We start from the raw sequence: 21,955 nt of genomic DNA, 5'->3' as shown, positions 1-21,955 counted from the left end.
TGCATGTTTTTTTAATACTTCTACCAATTATCCTGTAGGGACATAAAAGTTCAAAATCACATCATTCAATCCATGACTCATCTAATTCCATCATCCATGCTTAAAGGAAAAACTATTCTAAATAAAGCAAGACATCCACAAAAGCATAACAATAGTTATTACATCACCATAACTTAGATACTCAACTAAATCCTTATATACTATCTGGGGTTTGAGTCTCGCTCTTAGTAAAACTAGCACTTGCACCAAATAGCAAGTCCTCAGCAATGCTATCATCCAGAGTACAAGCAATTGCAAACATATTGCTGCAACCATGAAATTGAATTTGAGTCCAGCATAACCAAGCACTGAAAATGATTACTCACAGCCTACTCTTAAGATCCGTAATCCACAGGTTCTCATAGTTTACAAAGAATAGAAATGAATACTAATTGGTCTAAGAAAAAAAAAACACTCAAGAAAAAACACATACCTAAAGAACTGAAGAACACATTTCAGATTTCAAAGCTTGAACAAAACACTCAAGAAAAAAAAAATGTTTAAGAAGAACTGAAGAACACATACTTGCAACCAGCAGAGAAGAGTCGAGACTCAAGTCTAAGTGATCGGAGTCACCGGACTACCTGAGTATCACAGAAGGGACAGGAGAGAAGAGAAACCTCTGAAGAAACCGTCGACCAACCTCTGAAGAAAAAGAAGCTTATTCACCGTCGAGCAACCTCCTTTAGTGCTCCCGAGCTCATATTGTCATGGCTTCGGCTGAGTAACGTTTGAAGAACCGGAAGCTTAGGAATCTGTCCCAAAACCTTAAATTATCTATCAGAGCTTCATATATCCCATGTCTCAGGATGAAGTTATGAGAGAGAGAAGTAACAAAGAGGAGATTCTAATATTATTACAGAAGAATTTGGTGGAGAAAGAAGATGGGAAAACAGAGGTGGAAATTTGGGGGAGAAGTGAGAACGAAGAGGCAAAAATTTGGGAGAATGAAGAAGATGAGAAAAGTTAAAACAAGACCCTATTTTGGTTTTTGTCTTTTGTCTCTTTTTTTTTTTAGTGTGTTTGAACCGAATAATTCTGTTTAAAGCTGTTCGGCCCGATATGTTTGCGTTTTTAAATCAAATTAGAGAAAATTGCGATTCTTACCGAATTTTATTTTTAATTTGGATTCGGTCAGAATTTTTCATTTAATTCAGAAAAATTATGTTCGTCCGAATTATTCACGAATAATTCACCGAATTTAAAAACAAAGCCCTTAATAATGGGTCAGCAACACGGGTTCTTGTCCTCCACAAAACTCTATCCAAAGTCATACTAGGGTCGAACCCTTCTAATTGCATATTTTTTCGGACCACTTCGTTAATAGTCATTTTAGGCATGCTTTTACCTTTTCTAGCTCTTTCCCAACAAATCTGGTCAATCTTCCGTACTTGGACCTCCATAGGTCTTCGTTGGACATGGCCATACCACCTCAAACGGCTCTCACGAAGTTTGTCTGGATCAGTGCAACCCCCACCTCATTTCTAATATTCTCATTCCGTACCCTATCTATCCTGGTCTTCCCGCACATACCTCTCAACATTTTCATTTCTGCTACACTCTGTTTGCTCACATTACTCTTTTTAGTTGCTCAACATTCCGATCCATACATCATAGCCGATCGTATAATTGTCTTGTAAAATTTTCTCTTGAGTTTAATAGGTATTCTTTTATCATATAACACTCTCGACGCACCTCTCCACTTCATCCACCCCACTTTAATCTTATGAACAACATCATCCTCTATATCCCCTCTTTGTCAATGATAGACCCCAAGTATTTAAAACAGTCCCTCCGAGGTAATTCCTGTTCCCCAGTGGTGGGTCATGATCTTAGAAAAAAAAAAGGAGAAAAGTCTATCAAAAACAGCCCATGCCCCAATAGTTTGAGATTAAATGTCCTACCCCCTCCACCCAAATCATCTCAAACCCTGGGTTATGTTTTGAAGCCAAGAAAAGAAAGAAAAGAAAAGAAATTAAATTATATATATATATATATATAAAAATTGAAATGGAGGAAACAAATGGATACATAAAAAATCATTATGTAATCATTTTTTTTTTTTTTTGCTCTTATTATGTGTTTTATACTATTTCTTTACACCGAGACAATGTTTTTGTAAATAACGAACTCACTCAGCAACTTTCGATGTCAGCTGCCTTGCTTGGGGAATAGTTTCACAAAAATGGAGATGAATCAGAATAATGTCCAATCTTGTTTCTAAATTGGGTGGAAAAGGGATATAAGAAGTCTGTTATGTTCCCCAGTGTATCTCTATGATGGGTAAATCCCCATGAAAAAGGGGTAACTTTTGTTTAGTTTTTGATTGGATGTTACTGTTAAGATTTCCTCTTGGATTAATCTTTCTCTTATGTTGTGTTTGGTAGCCAAGAGAAGAAAAAAAAAAGTACAAAAGTTGTACTATTTTCTTGGTTTAAGAAATTCTCACTATGTTTGGTATGTCTTGAATCAAGAAAAGATACTTTTTTCAAATTTCAAAATTCAACTTGAAATGGTGAAGTTTTCTTAAAAGTTTAAAACGCAAAAAAAAAATTTTATTTTCTTTTCTTTTCTTTTATTAGTAGCTAGACAAGACATAATTTTTCATTTTCTTACCATTTCATTTCTTTTCTTTTCTTAGTTATTTTTTCTTTTCTTTTCTTTTCTTGGCTTCGCGTTACCAAACAAATACAATTTTTTATTTTCTTATCATTTCCTTTCCTTTCTTCTCTTTTCTAGATTCTTTTTTCTTTTTCATTTCTTTTCTTTTCTTCTCTTGGCTATAAAGCACAACCTTAATAGATATCTTCTTGCTCCTCAATCCTGGAGAATGCAGCATTGTATTATTATAAGTTCTCTGTTCTGAACATTTCTTAGAAGTAGACAGGAAGTTTTAAATCTTAATGCAAGCAAGGCATATCGTGTTTTTTCTGTCCTTTTCGCCACATCGCATATAACGGAATTCGAACCCCTTTGTTGTTGGCGGAGAGATGGGGAATTTCCTGCTTCGATCTAGCAAACTCTGGAGCCTCAATGGACAAGGTAGGGCATGGTGCGTCAAGTTGCTTTGCCCCTAACTTAACAAGCAGGGCCTCAATATAGCTAAAGGCCCCTATTTGAGTAAGATGCACGCAACCTATAAGCATGCTCCTGTTTCAAAGCATGCTAACACAACGATGCTCTCCAATCAGCTCAACCACAGGGAGAGAGTGCTCGTTGATTAGCTTACTTGAGAAGGAGCTCATCCACTAATTCTTGGATGAGAGTGCTAACGTGCCCAGTGGATATACGTCAGTGCAACGGTGCTCGTAGATCGGCTTACTCTCCATTGGGCTCATCCCTTGCTTGTTCGGGCGCTCTAGTCGTTGGTTACCAAACATAGAAGGTCTCTATTCAGTTAGAATGGAAGCGAGTCAAAATGAATCCAGGTGTCCAAACATAGAGAAATAAAAATAAATAAAAAGGCGGGGCCCAACAAATAAGCACATGGGAAATTAATTTTCCAGCTGCTAATGACCCTACGTTGCATTGCGGCCATTCCCATCCTTCGATTCTTCCCCAAAAAGTTCTCTTCACTCCAAAATCCGTTAATGGAACCTGAACATGCAATGTAAGGGTCAAATATACAAACAAGTACCGGTAATTATTGCTGGGAACCTTCCATGAAGAGGAGGCCACAGGCCACTCCAGGACTGAGTTAATTGAGCCCAAGGTTCTCATATGGTGAAGTGATAATCAATACCCCACGGCCCAATATGCTGCTTTATAAGCATAGCAAGCTTAATGTGCTTAATGAATTAATGTATCATCCTGGTTATTTTGACCTCCACATCCCTGTGATCTTTGCCATCAACTTACTCCATCTTCTTCCTTCCTGTTTCCAACTCCTACTGTTGCTCTTAACCTACTCAAACGTCCATGTTGCCTCCTTTCCACAGTTCCGCTGCAACCGACGCCCCTTCCCTTAAGCTCCCTGCATTAATATTAACTGAGCTGAGGCAAGAGCTCAACCTAGTTTGAGTTCTCAATACCTGTTCCGGACACTTGTTGCTTCTTCATGTATGTTTGCGATGCTAAGTTCTAACATATATAAGATACATCTTCGAAGTTGACTCTGATTTTATTGCCATAACTCAGGTAAAAATTACAGCATTGTTTTTGCTTCAAGGAGCAGCAGAACTGAGAACACCCCTCCACAGAATTGACATTGCTTTTTAGGAGATTGTCTCCAACATAACAGAATGGGTTAAAAGTAACAAATGGTGATTCTCGGTGATCAGAGATGGATCATGAAATGATCAAATGTTGGTCGACGGCAACCAGTCAAGGGTTTGACCTGCAAACATGGGAATAATATCTCCAGATGCATAAGTATATGATTTTGGCACCTTCCATGGGTTCTTGATCAGCTTGATTTTTGATGTATTTCTAGGCAGTCCATAGAAGTCTGGCCCATTAAAACTCATAAAAGCCTCTAGCCTGTCAAGTGCTCCCGCCTAAACAAAACAACAGATTGGTTTATAGACAGTATTAGTGAATAAAAAATAACCATATCCATACAGAATAAATGAAAAATATTTTCTTGTACAACCCCCTCCCCTGCAAACAAAAGTGAACAGAAAGCCTCATAACTTGCACTTCTCCATAAAGAAGCAGAAAATACCAGACACGTGGGATTTAGGTAATAGATTCCTAGTCTCTTGAGTTTCAAGAATGTGGCCCCCCTTTTTCTTCACTTTTTTTCCTTTTTTATTACCCTTATGATTTCCAAGTAATGATAGATGTTAAATTGTTAATATTGTTTAGCACTATAGCAGCAACTATGGAGAAAAGCCCTCCATCCAATTCTCGGAAATCATCATCATCAAGCTACATAATTTATGAGATTATCAATAAATGAGTTAAACACTGATCAGTGGCCCCAAAAGCGTTCAACATAGCCAACACTAGATGTGCCAGAGAGAGAGAGAGAGAGAGAGAAAGAGATTACCTCTTCAAATACTTTGGCATAAAGTGATAGGGCAACAGGAGCATTATATATACCAGCACATCCACAAGGGCATTCCTTGTGCCGTTTTTCATGAGGAGCACTATCAGTTCCAAGGAAAAATTTCTTACTGCCACTAGTCACTGCCGATACAATAGCATGTCCTAGATGAAGAAAAAAATGAATGGTCTCAGGAGAAGTAGTACACATTATATATAATACATAATATACAATGTTTAATATATATATATATATATATATGTGTGACATACATATACTCTATCGTGTGTATGTGTGTTCCATGCAGTTCATAATTCATTTCTACTTGTTGTGAAGTAAAAATGGTAGAACCGTAGAACTATCCTCGAACTGCAAATCCTGCTCCCATGCATTCAGGAGAGAGTGAAGTTTAAGAATCACGCATAAAGCTTACAATTTTCAGTGGTACCTCTTTTCTGCACGTGTTAAATAAAAAATTACCAAAAAATAAATAACCCAGATTGGATCACTTGAGGGAAATGTTAAATCTTTACATGAACAATCTATTCCCTGCCCATTTGTTCAGAATTTTTTGGAAGCAACTTCAATATTGACAAGTTTACTATATAATACATATGCCCTGACTTTGATGTTCTTATCATACATAGAGTTAATAGCACAATCCACTTTCAATTTAAAGATCAAATTGAGATTGCCCCTTCCTAGTTCCATGTTCGAACCAAAATTGGTCCTATGTCCTAGTACATGCTTTTGTGCACATTAAAGCATGAATAAGCAGAAGGTTCACCAAGTATCCAAATTTGCATTTTCACAAGTCATATCCAGCAGTAGTAAAAAAGCATCACCCATAATTTCTTCCTTTGGTAGAAGAAATATAGGAATTTAAGGTGGCTGAATGACACCAGAAAAAGACTAATCAGGAAGGGGCGGGAGGTGAAAGGACCAGAAAAAAATGTCATAAACATCCAATATGTAAAAGAAATGGCTGAACTAATTATACCATCAGACAGAATACAATTCATCTGTTGCCAAATGACAAGTACACAAATGAAGGTGCATACTTGCAATTCACAAACAAATACAAACCAAAGAGATTGAATGCACACAGGAAAAGTGAAAACCTCAACATATGCAATGGTGAAAAGACAATGGGAACATACTGTGAATCTCTCTTTTCAATACTGGAAGGCAATAATTATGTGGTTGTAATCCTCCTTGAAACAATGAGTTCCTATTAAGAAGAAGATGCTGCGGCGTAACAGTTGCAGCAACAGTTCCTAACAGAAAAAAGAGATGAAAATACTTCAAAATAAATATGTCTGATATAGACATTACCAATACAGTGGGCAAACAATACCTTCACTGCAAGATTCAATAAACCTCACAGCATCCAGGGTCGTAATATGCTCCATTACAACCTTCAGTTGCGGAAGCTTCTCAATTAGTGGTTTCAACACAGTATCAATGAAGACTTTTTCACGATCAAATATGTCAACCTCTGGATCTGTCACTTCTCCATGGACCTGTAAACAAGCCCACAGAAATGGAGCTTAAGTAAGATTCTTAAAAGGTGATGCTTGCAATGGCGACATTCTTCATCATATGAAAGCTTCCTTAAAGTCCTAACACTAGTTATACCCATTTGAAATTTTCAATTACAAGCAGGAAAGTCTCATAGGTACAAATTTCATGAAAACAAGATAAATGGACCACAGAATGTTATAACTAAGTTCCATTGTGTTGGGTTGTGAGTATGCATCTAGGAGCCAGATCAGGCTCTTAAATATTTAAAAACAAGGATTCCAATAATAGGGGTCTGCCAATGAGGAAGTGGTATATAGAAACGTATAAATGATTATTCAATGTTTCTAACTAAGGAAGTTGATAAACTAGATGTAATTCATTACTTATGTCCAAAAAGAAGAATTGGTTGTTTCCAAATAGAAAACATAAATCGGCCGCTGCCCTAAGTACATCCCTCAGTGAAGCACAACGAAATCCAAACTCCAGAGACTTCTCATGATGGAACTGGTAAGATCTCCAGGAATCTTTGATCCTAAAGAGCTTACAGTATTTCTGAAATCTTTATCATAAGAAATGGAAAGGAAATTCTAAAATGTTAAACAAGTCAATAGATTAACTTCAAGTTGGAACCGCATTTTATTGGAGTCAAATCTGCTGAAAAAATACCAGCAATGGCATATTCTGCTCAACCATCTCCTCAAGACAAGGTAGACACTTCCCAAAAAGATCTGTAACACCATCTTGAGAATTTGTGGTAGCACCAGCAGGATACAACTTTACCGCAAAAACCACTCCACTCCTCTCTGTCAAACCAATCAATATGTTCATTAAAAACCCAATGAGAACATTGATTTGTGCTACACGTGCGTTTTAGAAAGACTGATGATGAGCTAGCTGAGCAAGATTTCATTTGTGAAGCTAATAAATGGACTCTTTTCCTTCATACCAGAGAAACAGTGATACTTCAGATGTACAGAAATTGTGAACAGCATAATGTAAATATAGAGCAGATATTTCTAACTTCCCTATGATATAGGTTCATTAAAATTTCTATGAAACATTCTGGGATCAAGATTCCATTTAGAGCTGAAAATCATCTATTGTGAGAGTTTAATTACCAGGAAATTTCATAGGCATGCAAATATATCAACAACTAAGTAAAACCAGACAACACACACACACACACACACACACACATATATATATATATATATATTAGGCATCCTTGAAGTGAAAAAAAAAAAAGAGCCAAATCACTAGAGTTTCAAGCATATATTGGATATTGAAATCAAGTTTTCATTTTAGGCATCCTTGAAGCGAACTTTTTATCTTTGAGATGCCCATTTTCTCTATCAAAAACAAGCTTAGCTAGTCCCTTTATTTGGTAACTTTTAGAACTATATCCAAATAATTTTTTTTAACTATGTGAGCAGTGTAACCCTTAAGTGATGATGTTGAATAGATGGAGATTGACAACGCTCAATAAAATTCATCTTTTCTATGCAAAGTAACAAGGTATCTGCAGAATAAATAGAAGAGTATTCCCATTTTGTTTTGGTAGGTATGCATAAGTAGTCATTGTCAATATGTGGGTTAGATATACAACTAGCCACTAAAGATATATTGCACTCCAATTCAATAGCTTCTAGCCTTCTAGTACCTTTGATAAGCTCAATAATATCTGGAGTTATGTGGATTAACATGATAAAAAAACAAAAGAAGCAAGAAAAAAAAGGTAATAACTTTTTGGAATATTAAGCATTTGGAATCTAAAATTATATCAGATTCCCTAGTTAGACTCACTGGCAAGTTTGATCTCCTCAGGACTGGTCTTATCTGTTAAGTAAAGTGTCATCAGAGGAGTGAAATCACTATTTTCTGGCAATGCTTTCAATATGGATTCTCGATAACCCATTGCAGCAGTTGTAGTAGTGACAGGAGGTTTCAGATTTGGCATCACAATTGCCCTTCCAAAATGATTTGCACTATATGCAGAGAAGATTATGTTAGAATAGCACTTGGGAAATAAAAGCAGAATAACAATAACAACAATGATAATAATAAAAAAAGTATGGCTTCGAACAGAGTTGATTGGCAAAAGAAGACCAATGTAGCCAACCCCATTAGTTGGGATAAGGATGAGTTGTTATTAATAATAAAAAATAATAATAATATTATTATTATTATAATCATTATCATTATCATAATATTATTATTATTATGCTTATCAGGGAAAATGCTTTTGGTCAGGAGGGTAGCCTACGCCATGCTCCCAGACATAAAACATTCCCCCTTATTATTATTAGGAAGAAAGAACCCTACCGGTCTGGTGCAGGCAATACCAGCACGCAGGGCCAATGGGAGGACGCGCTGGAGCAACTTCAGCACATGGGATGGGGAGATAGTGTGGCCTTTTTGGGCCCACCTGTGTCTGGGCATAGGCAACACCAGACCGGCAGGATTCCTTTTCCCTTTTTATTATGATCATCATCATCAAAACTTTATCAATATGAACCACCTAGAGGGAATCTCTTGTAGAGCAGTTCATTTCTGCTACATGGAGGGTTGATTTGACCAATATGACCCCTGAATAGAAAAGCATCCCTTGCACTATTCCCATGACAAATTTTTGTGGCCAATCCAACTGTATGCCCACCATCTAGCAGAATTTTCTACCCATGTTTTTTCAGCTGTCAAATTGGTGGAGAGCTGATGGTGCAATTCTAGCAGTTGGATAGGGGTCCATATGGATTTGCCATCTATGGAATCCTATGGTCCACCCTATACCGCAATTTTTTGCTATGCATCACCATCCATCCAAATTTAACCAAAACTATCCTGTTGAGTGTGCCATAAGGAATATTCTTTTTGGGCAGAAGCTCCCCCCATGATTCAAGGGTGAAAAGATAAATTGTCTGCAAAATTTGAGCACAAACTAAATAGCCACCGACCCAATAAAAGCATCTCAACTGGTGCTCGTCTAGAGAGACGTGCTCATCTAGAAGAAACCATAATGAAATATAAATAAGGGCCAACATCATACTAAGTATCAACAAAAGACCCGGTTCTGGACGATTCCAAGAATATTCTGGAAACACTACAACAATAACAATACCAATAACAACAATCATAACCTTATCCCAATTAAATGGGTTGGCTACATAGATACGATATGGAAAAAAGAAAAATATGATTTATCATGCAACACAAGAGATTTAAAATGAAGAGAGAATATTCTGGAAATAAGCCATGAATAACCAGGCCAAAGATAAACACCTGTGAGAGACAACAGCACTAAGAAGGTCACCATCACGAAGATGAAGATGCCAGTCATCGGGCTGTGTTACTGAAAGCTCCATCTTCACTCCTCTACCTTCTACAGGGATAGGTCCTTGAACTTTTCCAAAAGGAAATGACAATGTCTAGTATGGAAACAAGAGATGCTCTTAAATCAGGATAAAAGAAACCAATCAACTATTTGAATTAAACTTTCTTTGGTTACCAAGAACATATATCAAATGTAAAACCTTATTTTGTATGGAAACAGCAATGCAGCACATAACTTGCTAAAATGCACAGTGAAGTATCATTGAAAAAGAGTTTACAACTACCAAATACAAAATAGGGTCATACAAATCTTGCATTAGTAAAAACAATTTGGTTCAGCATATTTACTTAAGATTTCAGTTATATCTTAATTAGGGAATTATTTTATGAATATAATTACGGAAGTCACCTTATTTTTTTTTCTTCTTCTTTGGTGAGTAAGCTAGGATCAAGCATGACACTTCAAGCTAAAACCTTCAACTCAGTTGAAGGGTCAAGGTCTCCAGGTTTGACAGGAGAAATGCTGGAGCAAATTTGTAGTTAACTTCTTGTTGACATTTAAAGATAACTAAAAGGTCAGAATATAGCTTTTCTAATTTTACTGTAAACGAGGATAATTTATCTTGTTTTCTTTTCTTTCTTATTTAGTGGGTAAGCTAGGATCAATATGCTAGAAGAGACCATGCGCTGAAGCCTTTTAATCAGTAATTGGTTAAAGGATAAAGTTTTTGGTCTGGTTGGAGAAATAATTTGACCAACTTATAGATTTTTCCCATGTTTCATTTTCTAGTTGGCATCATTAAGTTAAAGCAAGTAAAAGGTCAGAATTGAACAAGCGGGTTCAAATATGAGTACAACTATTAGATCTTGTGATAGTGGGTTTTACAAGAAAAGCCTGTTGAACCAAAACAGGGAAGAAGATAGATATCAGAAAGGATATTCAGCAAAAATGTGATGATGTAGCCAAATAAATGGGTAGTTACAGATGTTCCGGTTGCTTCACTGAGTAGTGGTTCCATACTTCCATAGTAATCCCTATTTGACTTCCTATACTTAGTCTGAGTTTTCACCCTTTTTAGTACTTGATAAAATAGGTCTGTCATATATGTCAATTATTAGCAGTGGAAAGTATAAGGCGTCCACCCCAAGCAGGATTGGATGAAAGTAGTAAGCTCCAATTTTGGGAACACATGGATAATTTAGTGCAGGGCTTTGGCCAAGGTGAAATGATTATTAAGAGGTGACCTGAATGGACATGTTGGGAGTAATCATAGAGGCTATGAAGGTGTTCATGGAGGCTTCAGAGTTGGGGAGAGGAACGATGAGGGGACCTCAATTTTAGACTACGCGGTAGCCTATGACTAATCCATTGCAAACACTTGCTTTGGAAAGAGAGAGGAGCATCTTGTTACCTACAAAAGTGGGCATTATACCAGCTAAATAGATTTCTTCCTAATTAGAAGGGCTGACAAATTATTATGTAGTGGACAAAGATCTGAAGAGTAAAAAGTAAATTGAGATGCTATGTCTAAATCTTTGTCATAAATGTACTAGCAGTAGAAAGTAACTTAATCATTGCTATGATTAATGTACAGATTCTGATCTAAACTCTGAATTACAGCATAACGTGAAGATAACAAATATTAACCTTTCCACTGATCCAAGAAGATGAGAACAAATGAACACCAGATGCCACTCTATATTTGAAGCTACCATAACTAAAGGGAAAGCATCATCTACTCAAAGTAGTACTGCAGATAGATCAAATACAATTAAAATAACCACTAAAATAAAAAATTGAGATGCCTTTGCATGTGTATTCATGTGTTTTTCTTTTTCTTTTTTTTTCCCCCTCTGGGGTGATAAAGAAAGGTTTTCTTTTCTCAAATATGATCTATAGTGACAAACTGACAATGGAAAACACATTTGATGTAAAACTAGAACAAAATGTACAACACAAGAGAATAAATTTTCATACAGCTTTGAAGAAAAGAAATTGGCAACAATAACATTACATCATCTCATCAAGTACAATTTCCACAGTTGATTTCAAGTAGTAAAAAATATCTAGGCAACCCTAGTCAAAAGAATGCCTAGAATGGTCTCCCAAGGCTTACTCTGAATAACATCATACATCACATCTCAAATATGCATGTGTTATATATCTACAAAGAAAGGTTCATATATTTAGCTTACTACAGATATATAACTGAGATACATTTTTCCCTGACTATATTATAACTTCAATGATGTATATCTGATAAAGTAGGATACGCATTAACCTATAAAGTTTTATCAGAAAAAAAAAATCAGTTTGTCAGACAGCCCATATCAACGCCTAGACAGCTGCCTAGGAAATCTAGAGGACACTTATAGTGCGATTATACTTGCATCATCTGAAATCCTTGATTGTCTAATGCATTAAAAAGGTCAGGCCTTTGCAACATGAATGTTAAACCAAATGAAAGCAAAAGGAAAAAAGACCAGAGACTTTTCGAGAAGGTTGTACATACCTTGGGAGGAAAAATAGAAGTTTTTATCATTCTAGGTAACTCCTTGAGGAAAGCCAATGGTTATCGTGAACAAACAGAAGGATTACACTGTTCAAAAAGCATGACAGATACATTGCAGTTATACTCTGCCCCAAAAGATATCCCTCAATAATTTATTATCACATGACCTCATCCATATTATAGTCTAAGGGAAGCTAAAAATAAAAATCATCGAAATTTGTGAAGAGTAAGAATCAATAGTGAGCAGAGTGGCTAAATCAGATAGATGTTCTTCTAGTTGTGAAATATATGATCAGACATCAGGAAATTCTACGAATTTTAAAGTTTATGCAATAAATTCTTCGACCTAAATATACTCACTGGAATTCATCTGAAGTTCTGAACCAATGAAGACGAAGGGAACCGATGAACCATCATAGGATTTGGAGACCTTAAAGCACATCCTCGAAGCTCTGCAGCTGAAAGGGCTTCTGCACTCTAAAAGACCGGCGCAGAACAAATCGGACACCAGAATGTGTCGGAGACGGAGATCCAGCAAGCTTCCGACTGCTTGAGAAACGATGGAGATTTAAAGCTAAATTAAATCAACTCAACAAATGGAGAAGAAGAAAGGGTATAAGCAGTAGTGATGTTAGATTCTCAGAGGCTTGCTTGCTTTTGGGAGATGGGGACGCAGGAAAGAAGATGGGTTCCGCTTTTTTTTTCCCTTAGGGGGCGTTTGGTTCGAATTTTCCATCAAATCACATTCTATGGAATCAGTTTCTCATTAAATTTAAATCATTTGACTAATTTTTGTGAAAAGTCGATTCGGAGTCGTGGTGGCCAGTAGAATCCCACATTTCAACTAAAATCCATGACTCATTCGGATTAACCTCAATAGGTTAATCCAAGATCGAGTCACGGTTTCTAGGGTTGCTATAAAAAACATAGATTCACTCTGAATCAAAATTTTCGGAGTCGTGCGATTCTTACGGTGAAGGTCGATCGGATTTTACCTGAAACAGAGAGACGGAGGTGAGATTTCTCTTCGTCTTCCTCTTCTTCTTCTTCTTCTTCTCTTCTTCTTCTTCTTCTCTCTTCCTCTTCTTACTCCTCTTCTTCTTCTTCTGCTCGAGGATTCTTCTTCTTCTTCTTCTTCTTCTTCTCGAGGATTCTTCTTCCTCTTCCTCTTCGTCGTCTTCTTCTTCTTCTTCTTCTTCTTCTTATTCTTCTTCTTTCTTCCTTCTCTTTTTCTTCTTCTTTTTCTGTGTTTAGGGTTTCTCACGTTTACCCTCCGTCTATGATAGATGCTCGCAGTTGAGAAGAATTTGAAAATTGAGTTGATTGAAGGTGAGATTTCCCCTCTTCTTTGTATTCTTGGCCTACATTTGTGTTTTATTAAGATTATTGAAGTTCGGTTTCTATTTTTCAGGTTGTAAACTTTATATCTAGGGTTTACCCTCTTTCCAAATCAGACGCTCGAATCCGAGGTTTGAATCTGCAAAACCGAAGCTTGATTTAAGATGAGATTTCCCTTCTTATGTGTTTTTTTCTTCTTCGTCTGTGTGTTATTAGGATTATGGAAATTCAGTTTCCATTTTTTCTTCTTAGTCTGTGTTTAGTTTCTCACGTTTAAGATTTGAGTGGCTAGAAAGCAGTCGGGAACTGCGAATGCGAAGAGAGAGAGAGACCTACAGTTTCTTTTGCTCTCTGTGTTTTCCATTTTTTCCTCTCTGGTAAATGTTGATACATTTGGTGAAGACCATCGAGATCACTTCTTTACTGAGCTCAGGTAATCCATTCGATCATTTCCTTTAACTTCCTTTATTATTCTGTTAAGAATTTATGTTGCAGAGAGTTTTTTTTCCATTTTTTGTAGTTTTCAGATGCTTAAACTTCACTACCATTATGTTTGGATCTGATGAGACTGCGTTTTCTTCTGATTTCTTGTTGTAGAATTCTGATTGATAAAAGGAGTAGCGATCATGGCACTCTTGAGGTCAACCAAAAGGGCTATAGTTGATGATCCCATCACTATTTGATCAAGGTGTGTTTTCAATCTATGGGTTTGTTGGTTTCAGTCTAGGGGTTTGATGATCCCATCACTGTTTGAACAATACTATATCTGATTTTTTTCTTGGTGTGTGTGGGGTTGGGGGAGGCTGCTGTTTATTGGTTGGGTTTCGTGATGTTTCTCTTTTGTGATCTCCTTGCTCGGCGTCCTTCATTGGGCCTTTGGGGGTATCTGTTGCATTGCATCTTTACAGATGGTTTCTTGCTATTTCTTTGTTGTGTTCTCCTTGTTGTCTCTTATTGGGGTGCCCTGTTGTATTGTGTCTTTACAGATGAATTTGTTTAGTATATATCTACAAATATATGGTTTTGATGCAGATAAATCACCTAATTGGGCTTATTTTATTAGAAATCAGTTGTTTGTTGGGTTATGTATGTATTGTGCTTTTGATCTCATGTGTTTTCATTGTTAATAAGCCACTTTAATGGATCTATAAAATGGGTAGAGGCTAAACATACAAGATTAGTTAAATGTCTTTATTTTTTTCATTTTAATTGGTATTAAGTTTTTTAGTTAGGCTGGATTAGGATTCTATAAGTCCATTCGTATTATGAATCAGTTTATTTACATTATTTTAGTTTGCTAGGTAATTTATGTTACCTTATTAGTTAAGGATTGGGTTAAGCGTTTCTTTTTTAGTGTTTGAGTTTGTTTTTGAGTCCTTTATATAAGTTTGCAAGGGGTTCTAGTACATGAATTTGATTAATGAGATTTTGGCTTGAGGCTTTTCTTTTGCGACTGAGAAACTATGCATTTCCTTTTTAGTGTTTGAGTTTTTTTTTTTTTTTTTTTTGAGTTGGGAGAACCTAGCAATTAGAATACCTTCAGATTTTGAGGATATGTTCTTTACTGTTCTAGAGAGACTCGATCAGAATCTCTATCAGATCTGACCTGCAGATCCTGTTTTATTACTGAATTTCCTATTCTACCCTTATCTCTAAGTTGAGATTCTACTTTCTGAATATTGACTCAATTTACTGGTTTTATTAATCTTTTACCACTATGATTTATATCCTTATTTTCTGAGTTCTGTTTTGAGTGATAAATTTACTGTTATACCCCTCTCCTTGTCCAACTAGGATTGACTGATATTCTCATTTCCTGCCCTTGGATTGAGTTGGGATTTTCAGCAAGTGTTCTACCCCTGATTTACTGAACTCGATTTGAGTTTCAGATTCATCCAAGTCTTTGATTGAAAGTCATTACAGTTTGCATATTCTGATTTAATTTTCCAGATTTTCACTATTTCTCTAATTGGTTGAATCTGGTCGTTGAATCATTGTTGTCTTTTGAAAGCTTATTAACCTGACATCAACCTACCTATGTCTAGAGTCTGAACTCCATCGGATTAGGTTAACTTTTGACCTTACGGTCGGCCTATTACTGTTTTGGGTTGACTTGGATCCTGTCGAGGGGTGTTTAGCATGAACCTAGAACGGATCGGGGATCAATTAATGTACAAGGTAAGACTGTAAGTATGTGGAAGTCAAGGTTCTTAAGGTGCCTACTTATTGTCTCTTTGGTGAAAAACCTAGGTGAAAAACCTTCATTGGGAACTTTGGGGGTATCTGTTGCATTGCATCTTTACAGATGGTTTCTTGCTATTTCTTTGTTGTGCTCTCCTTGTTGTCTTTTATTGGGGTGCCCTGTTGTATTGTGTATTTACAAATAAATGTGTTTAGTATATATCTACAAATATTTCAAATGGGTCTTTGATTTATATCTTTAAATTTGAAATGGTGTTGTAGGTGGGGAAAAAAATTTCAGACCTTATTCGAGATTCAGGCAACCAGATGTCTGGTTCAGAGTAGGGCAGGTGGCAAACAGAACTTACCCAAGTAGCAATAGAGTTGATTGAGGTAAGCATCAGGAGGCCCTACATTCATATTTCCAACTTTGTGTGTTTATGTGTAGAAACAAAATCTGAGCATCCCCATGCCTTAATAAATTGCTATCCCAACTTCTTTTTAGGGTATAAGGCAATTGCAATTCACTTTACCCATTTCTTGAATTTTGTTATGGAAATGTAAGTTTTTTTGCACTGCATTATGTAGTTTCCATCTTATATGTGGGCTATGATTTGAGGTCTTATACAAATTGAAATTGAATTAAAACTGAATAATTTTCTTAACATCAAAACTGAATCATATTGAATTAATTTAGTTTATTCGGTCCATGCATGGTCTTATTAATTCAGTCCAAATTCAATTTAAGTGGACTAATTCCTGCCTGACTTCAAGTAATGTTTATTGTTAATGAAGAGCAATGGTCAATTCTGGCAATTATGTTTTTCTTGAAATGGGAATGATTCTTTGTTCTCTGTTGATATTTTGATTGAGTCCATATTAATGAAAGAATTTTGTGTGCCAATAGTACCATGTACTATACTATGTAGAATTGGTGCTTATAACTTAAGTCTTGTAAAGCACCGATTTGTAACTGATTCTTCTATAGAGCACAAATTTATTATTTGTTTAATTTGAATGTAGATTTACTTTTACAATGGAGTTTGATGACAGCTACAAGAGGCGAAGGAAAATCATAATCTTTGCGGCGACTGTTGTTGTTATAGCAGTAGACCAGTATATAAAAAAATATCTGAAGAAAGAACCATACCGTTGTGAACCCCTACACGGTATTATTGAAACAGAGAGAATTATCAGTCACACTGATAAAACTTGTCGAGAACAAATAAGGTTAAGCAAGAGGGCTTTTTTCAGTTTAAGTCATTTGATTAGGGAGAAGGGTCTATTGAGGGATAGCAGATTTGTGCAAGTGAATGAACAACTAGTTATGTTTCTACAGACAGTAGGACACAATGTTAAAAACCGCGTCATTGCACACAAGTTTGGACATTCTGGTGATACTGTAAGTAAGTACTTTAACCTTGTATTGGGAGCAATCATTAAATTGTACCCGATACTATTGAAACCTCCAAGTGTCGCAGTGCATCATCGAATAACAAGTAATGAAGGAAGATTTTACCCTTATTTCAAGGACTGCATCGGAGCCATAGATGGGTCCCATATCCCTGCGTGGGTGTATCTAAGTGACCATCCGAGGTTCCGTGATAGGAAGGGTGATATTTCCAAAAATATTCTTGCTACCTGTGACTTTGACATGAAATATACTTACATTCTTTCTGGTTGAGAAGGATCAGCATCAGATGCTCGAATCTTAGACAATGCATTGCACAGAGACGATGACAGAAAATTGGTGCTGCCACGAGGTAAATATTATCTCGCTGATGCTGGGTATGCTAACCAAGCGGGGTTCTTACGGCCATATCGAAACGTTCGATACCATTTGAAAGAGTGGAGAAATATTGATTAATCACCAAGTGATAAAAAGGAATTGTTTAACCTGAGACATTCACAATTAAGAAATGTGATTGAACGTTCATTTGGCCTCCTGAAGTCAAGGTTCAAGATCTTGAAAAACCAACCAGAATATCCTTTCAAAACACAAGCAAGAATTGTGTTGGCATGTGTGTTGTTGCACAACCACATTCTTACACAGAATAATGTTGAAAAAGAAGAACGATGGCTTGATGAAGAGGATGAAGAGGTTGAAGAAGATAGTACTAGTACCCAATCTACCCCTCACCAAGTAAATGATGATATTGAAGATGATAGTTCTGATGGCAAGGATCATGTGCAGGAGAATGGTGATTGCGATCTATTTCGAGAACAAATTGCTGACCAGATGTGGGCTGATTGGGTTGCAGATGATTTGTCCAACTCAGATTGAGTATTTATGAACTAAAATATTTGTTATTGATTAACTTTTATTTGGAATGTATTTCTGATGTGGACAATCTTAATTTTTTTTTGCATGGTTTGGGATGACTGTATAACTTAAACATACTTGGTTCTAAAATTTTGCATGGTTTGGGATGACTGTATAACATAAAAATACTTGGAAGCAAATTTTTGTATTGTGGGATGCATGTATGTGGACTATTAACTGAATTGCAATGCTAGGTTTATGGATTTCCCAATTGGTAATTGTTATTATTGCTTGGTTTAAAATTTTGTGTTGTGGGATGTATGTATGTGGATTATTAACTAAATTGCAATACTATGTTTATGAATTTCCCAATTAGTAAGTGTTATTATTACTTGGTATTAATGAAATATACTCACATTGTATATGGTGTATTTTGTTAGTTTTGATGTGATGGAACCAACAGGAGATTCTAATAGTAGGTCACAGGACATTGCTTCATGGACTAGTGTCGTTTCTCATTACATGTTGGAGTGTATATTGAAGCAGTACAAGAGTGGTAAGAGTGGAGATAATGGACTGAAAAAAGAGCAGTTCATTGAAATTGCCAACCAACTGAAAGAGAAATTATTTACTAGTTACGACTGTGAACAAGTGAGAAACCACTTCCGGGTTTGGAAGCAAAGGCTTAGAGCATTGTGTGACCTACAAAAGCAAAGTGGATTGGGTTGGAATGCATCTGATATGAGATTTGATGCTCCTCAATACTTCTGGAATGACTATAGGGTATAATGGAATTTTTTAAATTATAATTTCTATATAATTGTGTTTTTTTTTCTTACTTACAACATAAGCACATTGACATTGTCCTTTATATTGCTAGAAAAAAGAACAAAAGTATTGGAAGGAACATAGTGTGCTCCCAATTCACCTTGAAGTTTGAGCCTTGCTAAGGAAAGAGATGGCAACTGGGAATGATTCAACAGTCCCCTCTGAAGCTGCCACTGAAGTTATGATGGACGTGACAGGTACTCAGGTTGAGGGAATAGGGAACAATGATGGTGTTGTCTATGAACCTATTGAAGAAGAAGAAAGTGTTCCTTCCACTCCCATTGGTAGTACCAGCCGTTCTCGAGGAAGACCTCGTGGGTCCGTCAATAGTGGTAGAGAAAAGAGGAAGAAGGGTGCAGCTGAAAAGGTGGTAAGTCCATTGAAATCGATTGCTAACTCAATCGAAAAGATGGTAATGAGTGAATCTCAGTTTGAATTTGGGAGAGCAATTATAGATGCTGTTGATGCCATTCCAGCCCTCAATTTTCAACAAAATTTTAAGGCCAAGGAATATTTCATGGCCAAGAAGAATTATGCCATTATCTTCTTGGAAACAAGAGTAGAAGATAGGCGAAATCTACTTGAGATGTACTTGCCAGAGATTGAGAAGAATTGAGGTGACAATAGGAAGTGTGAAGAATTCGAAGACAATGGGTTTTTGAATAGAAATTAGATGTGTTTGGTTGATGTAACTTGATATTATGTTAAGTCTGTGACAGTATTTTCTATGCATATTTCATCACTTGAAAATGTTTGTGTTAACATACAGATGACATCGAATGTATCCGCTTGTGCTATTGCGAAGTGTGATTACTGTGGTAAAAATTGTTCAATTTTCACTTCTAAGTCAGGGTCACATGTTGGAAGGAAATTTTTTAAATGTTCATTGAATTGCCCCTTCTTTATGTGGGTTGACCATCTTAAGATGTGTGAGTGTGGGAACGGTCAATGCAAGGTCAGAACTACGAAGACAAGTGCAAATTATGGTCGATATTTTTGGTGTTGTCCACAATCAACTGGGGTATGAATTTCGTAAATTTTATATTTTATATTTTAACTTTTTTTTCAGATGTTTAAGATTTGAATGTTTATTTCCTTATATTCTTATAAGATGATTATATTTGCTACATAGGTTGAAAACAAATGTTGTGGAATGTTCGAATGGATATCAAATTCAAGCCCAAGTTGTCATACTTACCAGACTCCACCTAGGTCACTATGCTCGGAAACCTCAACTTCATCATCTCCTTCCCCTTCATCAGACTATATCAAAGGATACTTGAATGGTGCAATAAAAGAATTAGAGGGTCATACGAGGATATTGAGAGATGTTCTTGACACACTCAAGAAACTTGATTTAAACAAAAATGTAGGATGAACTTTTTTGGAATTTTTTGGAAAACAAAAAGGCCGAAGCCATTGTAATGATAAACGTTTCATTATCCTTTTTTTTTTATATATAGAAAGACTTAATTATCATTTAATAGTACTTGGATGAACTCAATACTATATTATACCTTTATATGCTTCTTCTCTCATTTGGTCCTAAGTACCTATATTACTTGTATAAGTCGTTGGAGACTATTGTTTCTACCCACTTTAAAGAAGATCTATCTCCATAATCCAAATCAAGCTCTGGTTTGGGCAATTTTCAGATCTGAAGCATATGAAATTACTGCTGATCTGATCAACAGATCATGATTCTGTTTAGTTATGACTTAATTTCTCATATATAGAGGGTTGCTCTATCGAGGTTTGAAGGCCATCAATAATAGGGATGTCCATCAGTTAAAATTTTCACATATTACCATAAAAAAGAAAAAATAAAAAAATAAAAAAATAACCAATAAAGTACATGTGTGGAATAAATTTTGGCTTTTGGTTTTGTTTTTTGGATTTTTTTTTTAACCCAACAGAACATGGGTTCAAAGACTCAAGGGTAACCAAACAGTTTACATTCATAATCAATGGCTAGAATCAAGATAAGCAAACAGTTTTTCACTCAGAATCAAGTGACAGAATCAGGGTAACCAAACAGTTTTCCACTCAGACTCAAATGACAGAATCAAGGGAACCAAACAGTTTTTTTACCAAAAGGTAATTATTCCAAAGAAACTCATTCATAAGAGTTAGATCCAGAATCCTAAATCCTTAGAATCTGATCCAATGGATAATTCGAACCAAACGCCCCCTTACGTAGCATTTGGTTGTGTAAATCTGTTGGTGCATGTATTGATTCTGGACATAATTCCATAGAATGAGATTATGTGGATTTGCAATTTTGAATGACTAATTGTTTGGTTACCCTGAGTCTATCTGTGGGATTCACCTAGAATCTGCCTGAAAAACTGTTTGGTTGCCCCAAGTCTGTCAGTTGAATTCATCTAGATTCTTCTTAAAAAATTGTTTGGTTGCCCTAAGTCTGTCATTTGGATTCATCTAGATTCTTCCTAAAAAACTGTTTGGTTGCCCTAGCCGATAGAGCTACCCTGATGAAGACTTGAACTCATCAGCTTCAGAGGACAAGTTGCACGGCGATGGGTGGCAAACTTTTGTCAACAAAAGGACCAAGAAGCTTGCTGCTGCAAGGGCTGCCCAACAACATCAAACTTCAACTTTGGCTCCTCAAAGGACTAGACACCATCGAGCACCAGGTTCCAAGAAGAAGAGAAAGCTGAAGAACAAACTCCTTCGGAAGGTCATGCCCGCCGAGGGCCAACTCCTTCATGTGGCTTGTTGCTCATGGCAGACCTGCTACTGGTGAGAGGCTGAAATCTAAAGGAATGGTCGGGCCAACCAGGTGCCTGAGTTGTGAAAGAGAGGGGAAGATTAAATCTTCTCCATATCCTATTCCAGAAAGGGCAAAATCCATTTGGGCTAAGTAGCGCCTGACTTTTGAGTGCATTCATACGACATAGTGAAAGGCCCTCCTGATAAATCCAGTGGATAGATCAG

The 21,955-nt window shown here is 36.4% G+C and overlaps 2 protein-coding genes and 2 long non-coding RNA genes across 5 annotated transcripts; 3 read left to right on the top strand and 1 right to left on the bottom strand.

Moving 5' to 3' along the window:
* Positions 1-4,134: 4,134 nt before the first annotated feature.
* LOC122094427 (dihydroorotase, mitochondrial) lies at positions 4,135-13,033 on the bottom strand. Of its 2 annotated transcripts, XM_042665228.1 has the most exons (9): positions 12,751-13,032; positions 12,391-12,477; positions 9,827-9,972; positions 8,354-8,535; positions 7,217-7,353; positions 6,384-6,549; positions 6,187-6,303; positions 5,030-5,190; positions 4,135-4,535 (listed from the first exon to the last, which is right to left on the bottom strand). In XM_042665228.1, exons 2-9 carry the CDS (start codon positions 12,418-12,420, stop codon positions 4,338-4,340), a joined length of 1,137 nt encoding a protein of 378 aa, XP_042521162.1. In that variant the 5' UTR covers positions 12,421-12,477; positions 12,751-13,032; the 3' UTR covers positions 4,135-4,337. The 2 variants fall into 2 exon arrangements, with proteins under 2 accessions (XP_042521162.1, XP_042521163.1); XM_042665229.1 differs by lacking the exon at positions 12,391-12,477 and having other exon boundaries at positions 12,751-13,033.
* A 143-nt stretch (positions 13,034-13,176) lies between these two features.
* Positions 13,177-14,419, top strand: LOC122094428. The gene is made up of 5 exons (XR_006144766.1): positions 13,177-13,404; positions 13,677-13,719; positions 13,802-13,859; positions 14,021-14,161; positions 14,326-14,419. It is a non-coding gene; the product is annotated as an uncharacterized LOC122094428 (long non-coding RNA).
* A 1,770-nt stretch (positions 14,420-16,189) lies between these two features.
* LOC122092766 lies at positions 16,190-19,638 on the top strand. The gene is made up of 2 exons (XM_042663051.1): positions 16,190-16,302; positions 18,613-19,638. Exon 2 carries the CDS (start codon positions 19,131-19,133, stop codon positions 19,614-19,616), a length of 486 nt encoding a protein of 161 aa, XP_042518985.1. The 5' UTR covers positions 16,190-16,302; positions 18,613-19,130; the 3' UTR covers positions 19,617-19,638.
* Positions 19,639-19,965: 327 nt separating this feature from the next.
* On the top strand, positions 19,966-20,428 carry LOC122092767. Its single transcript, XR_006144304.1, has 2 exons — positions 19,966-20,021; positions 20,133-20,428. It is a non-coding gene; the product is annotated as an uncharacterized LOC122092767 (long non-coding RNA).
* The last annotated feature ends 1,527 nt before the right edge of the window (positions 20,429-21,955 follow it).

This window comes from Macadamia integrifolia, chromosome 11 (genome assembly GCF_013358625.1).
Source record: "Macadamia integrifolia cultivar HAES 741 chromosome 11, SCU_Mint_v3, whole genome shotgun sequence".
Lineage (NCBI taxonomy): Eukaryota > Viridiplantae > Streptophyta > Magnoliopsida > Proteales > Proteaceae > Macadamia > Macadamia integrifolia.
The sequence above is the reverse complement of the archived record's forward strand: the minus strand, read 5'-3'. Positions and strand labels throughout refer to the sequence as shown.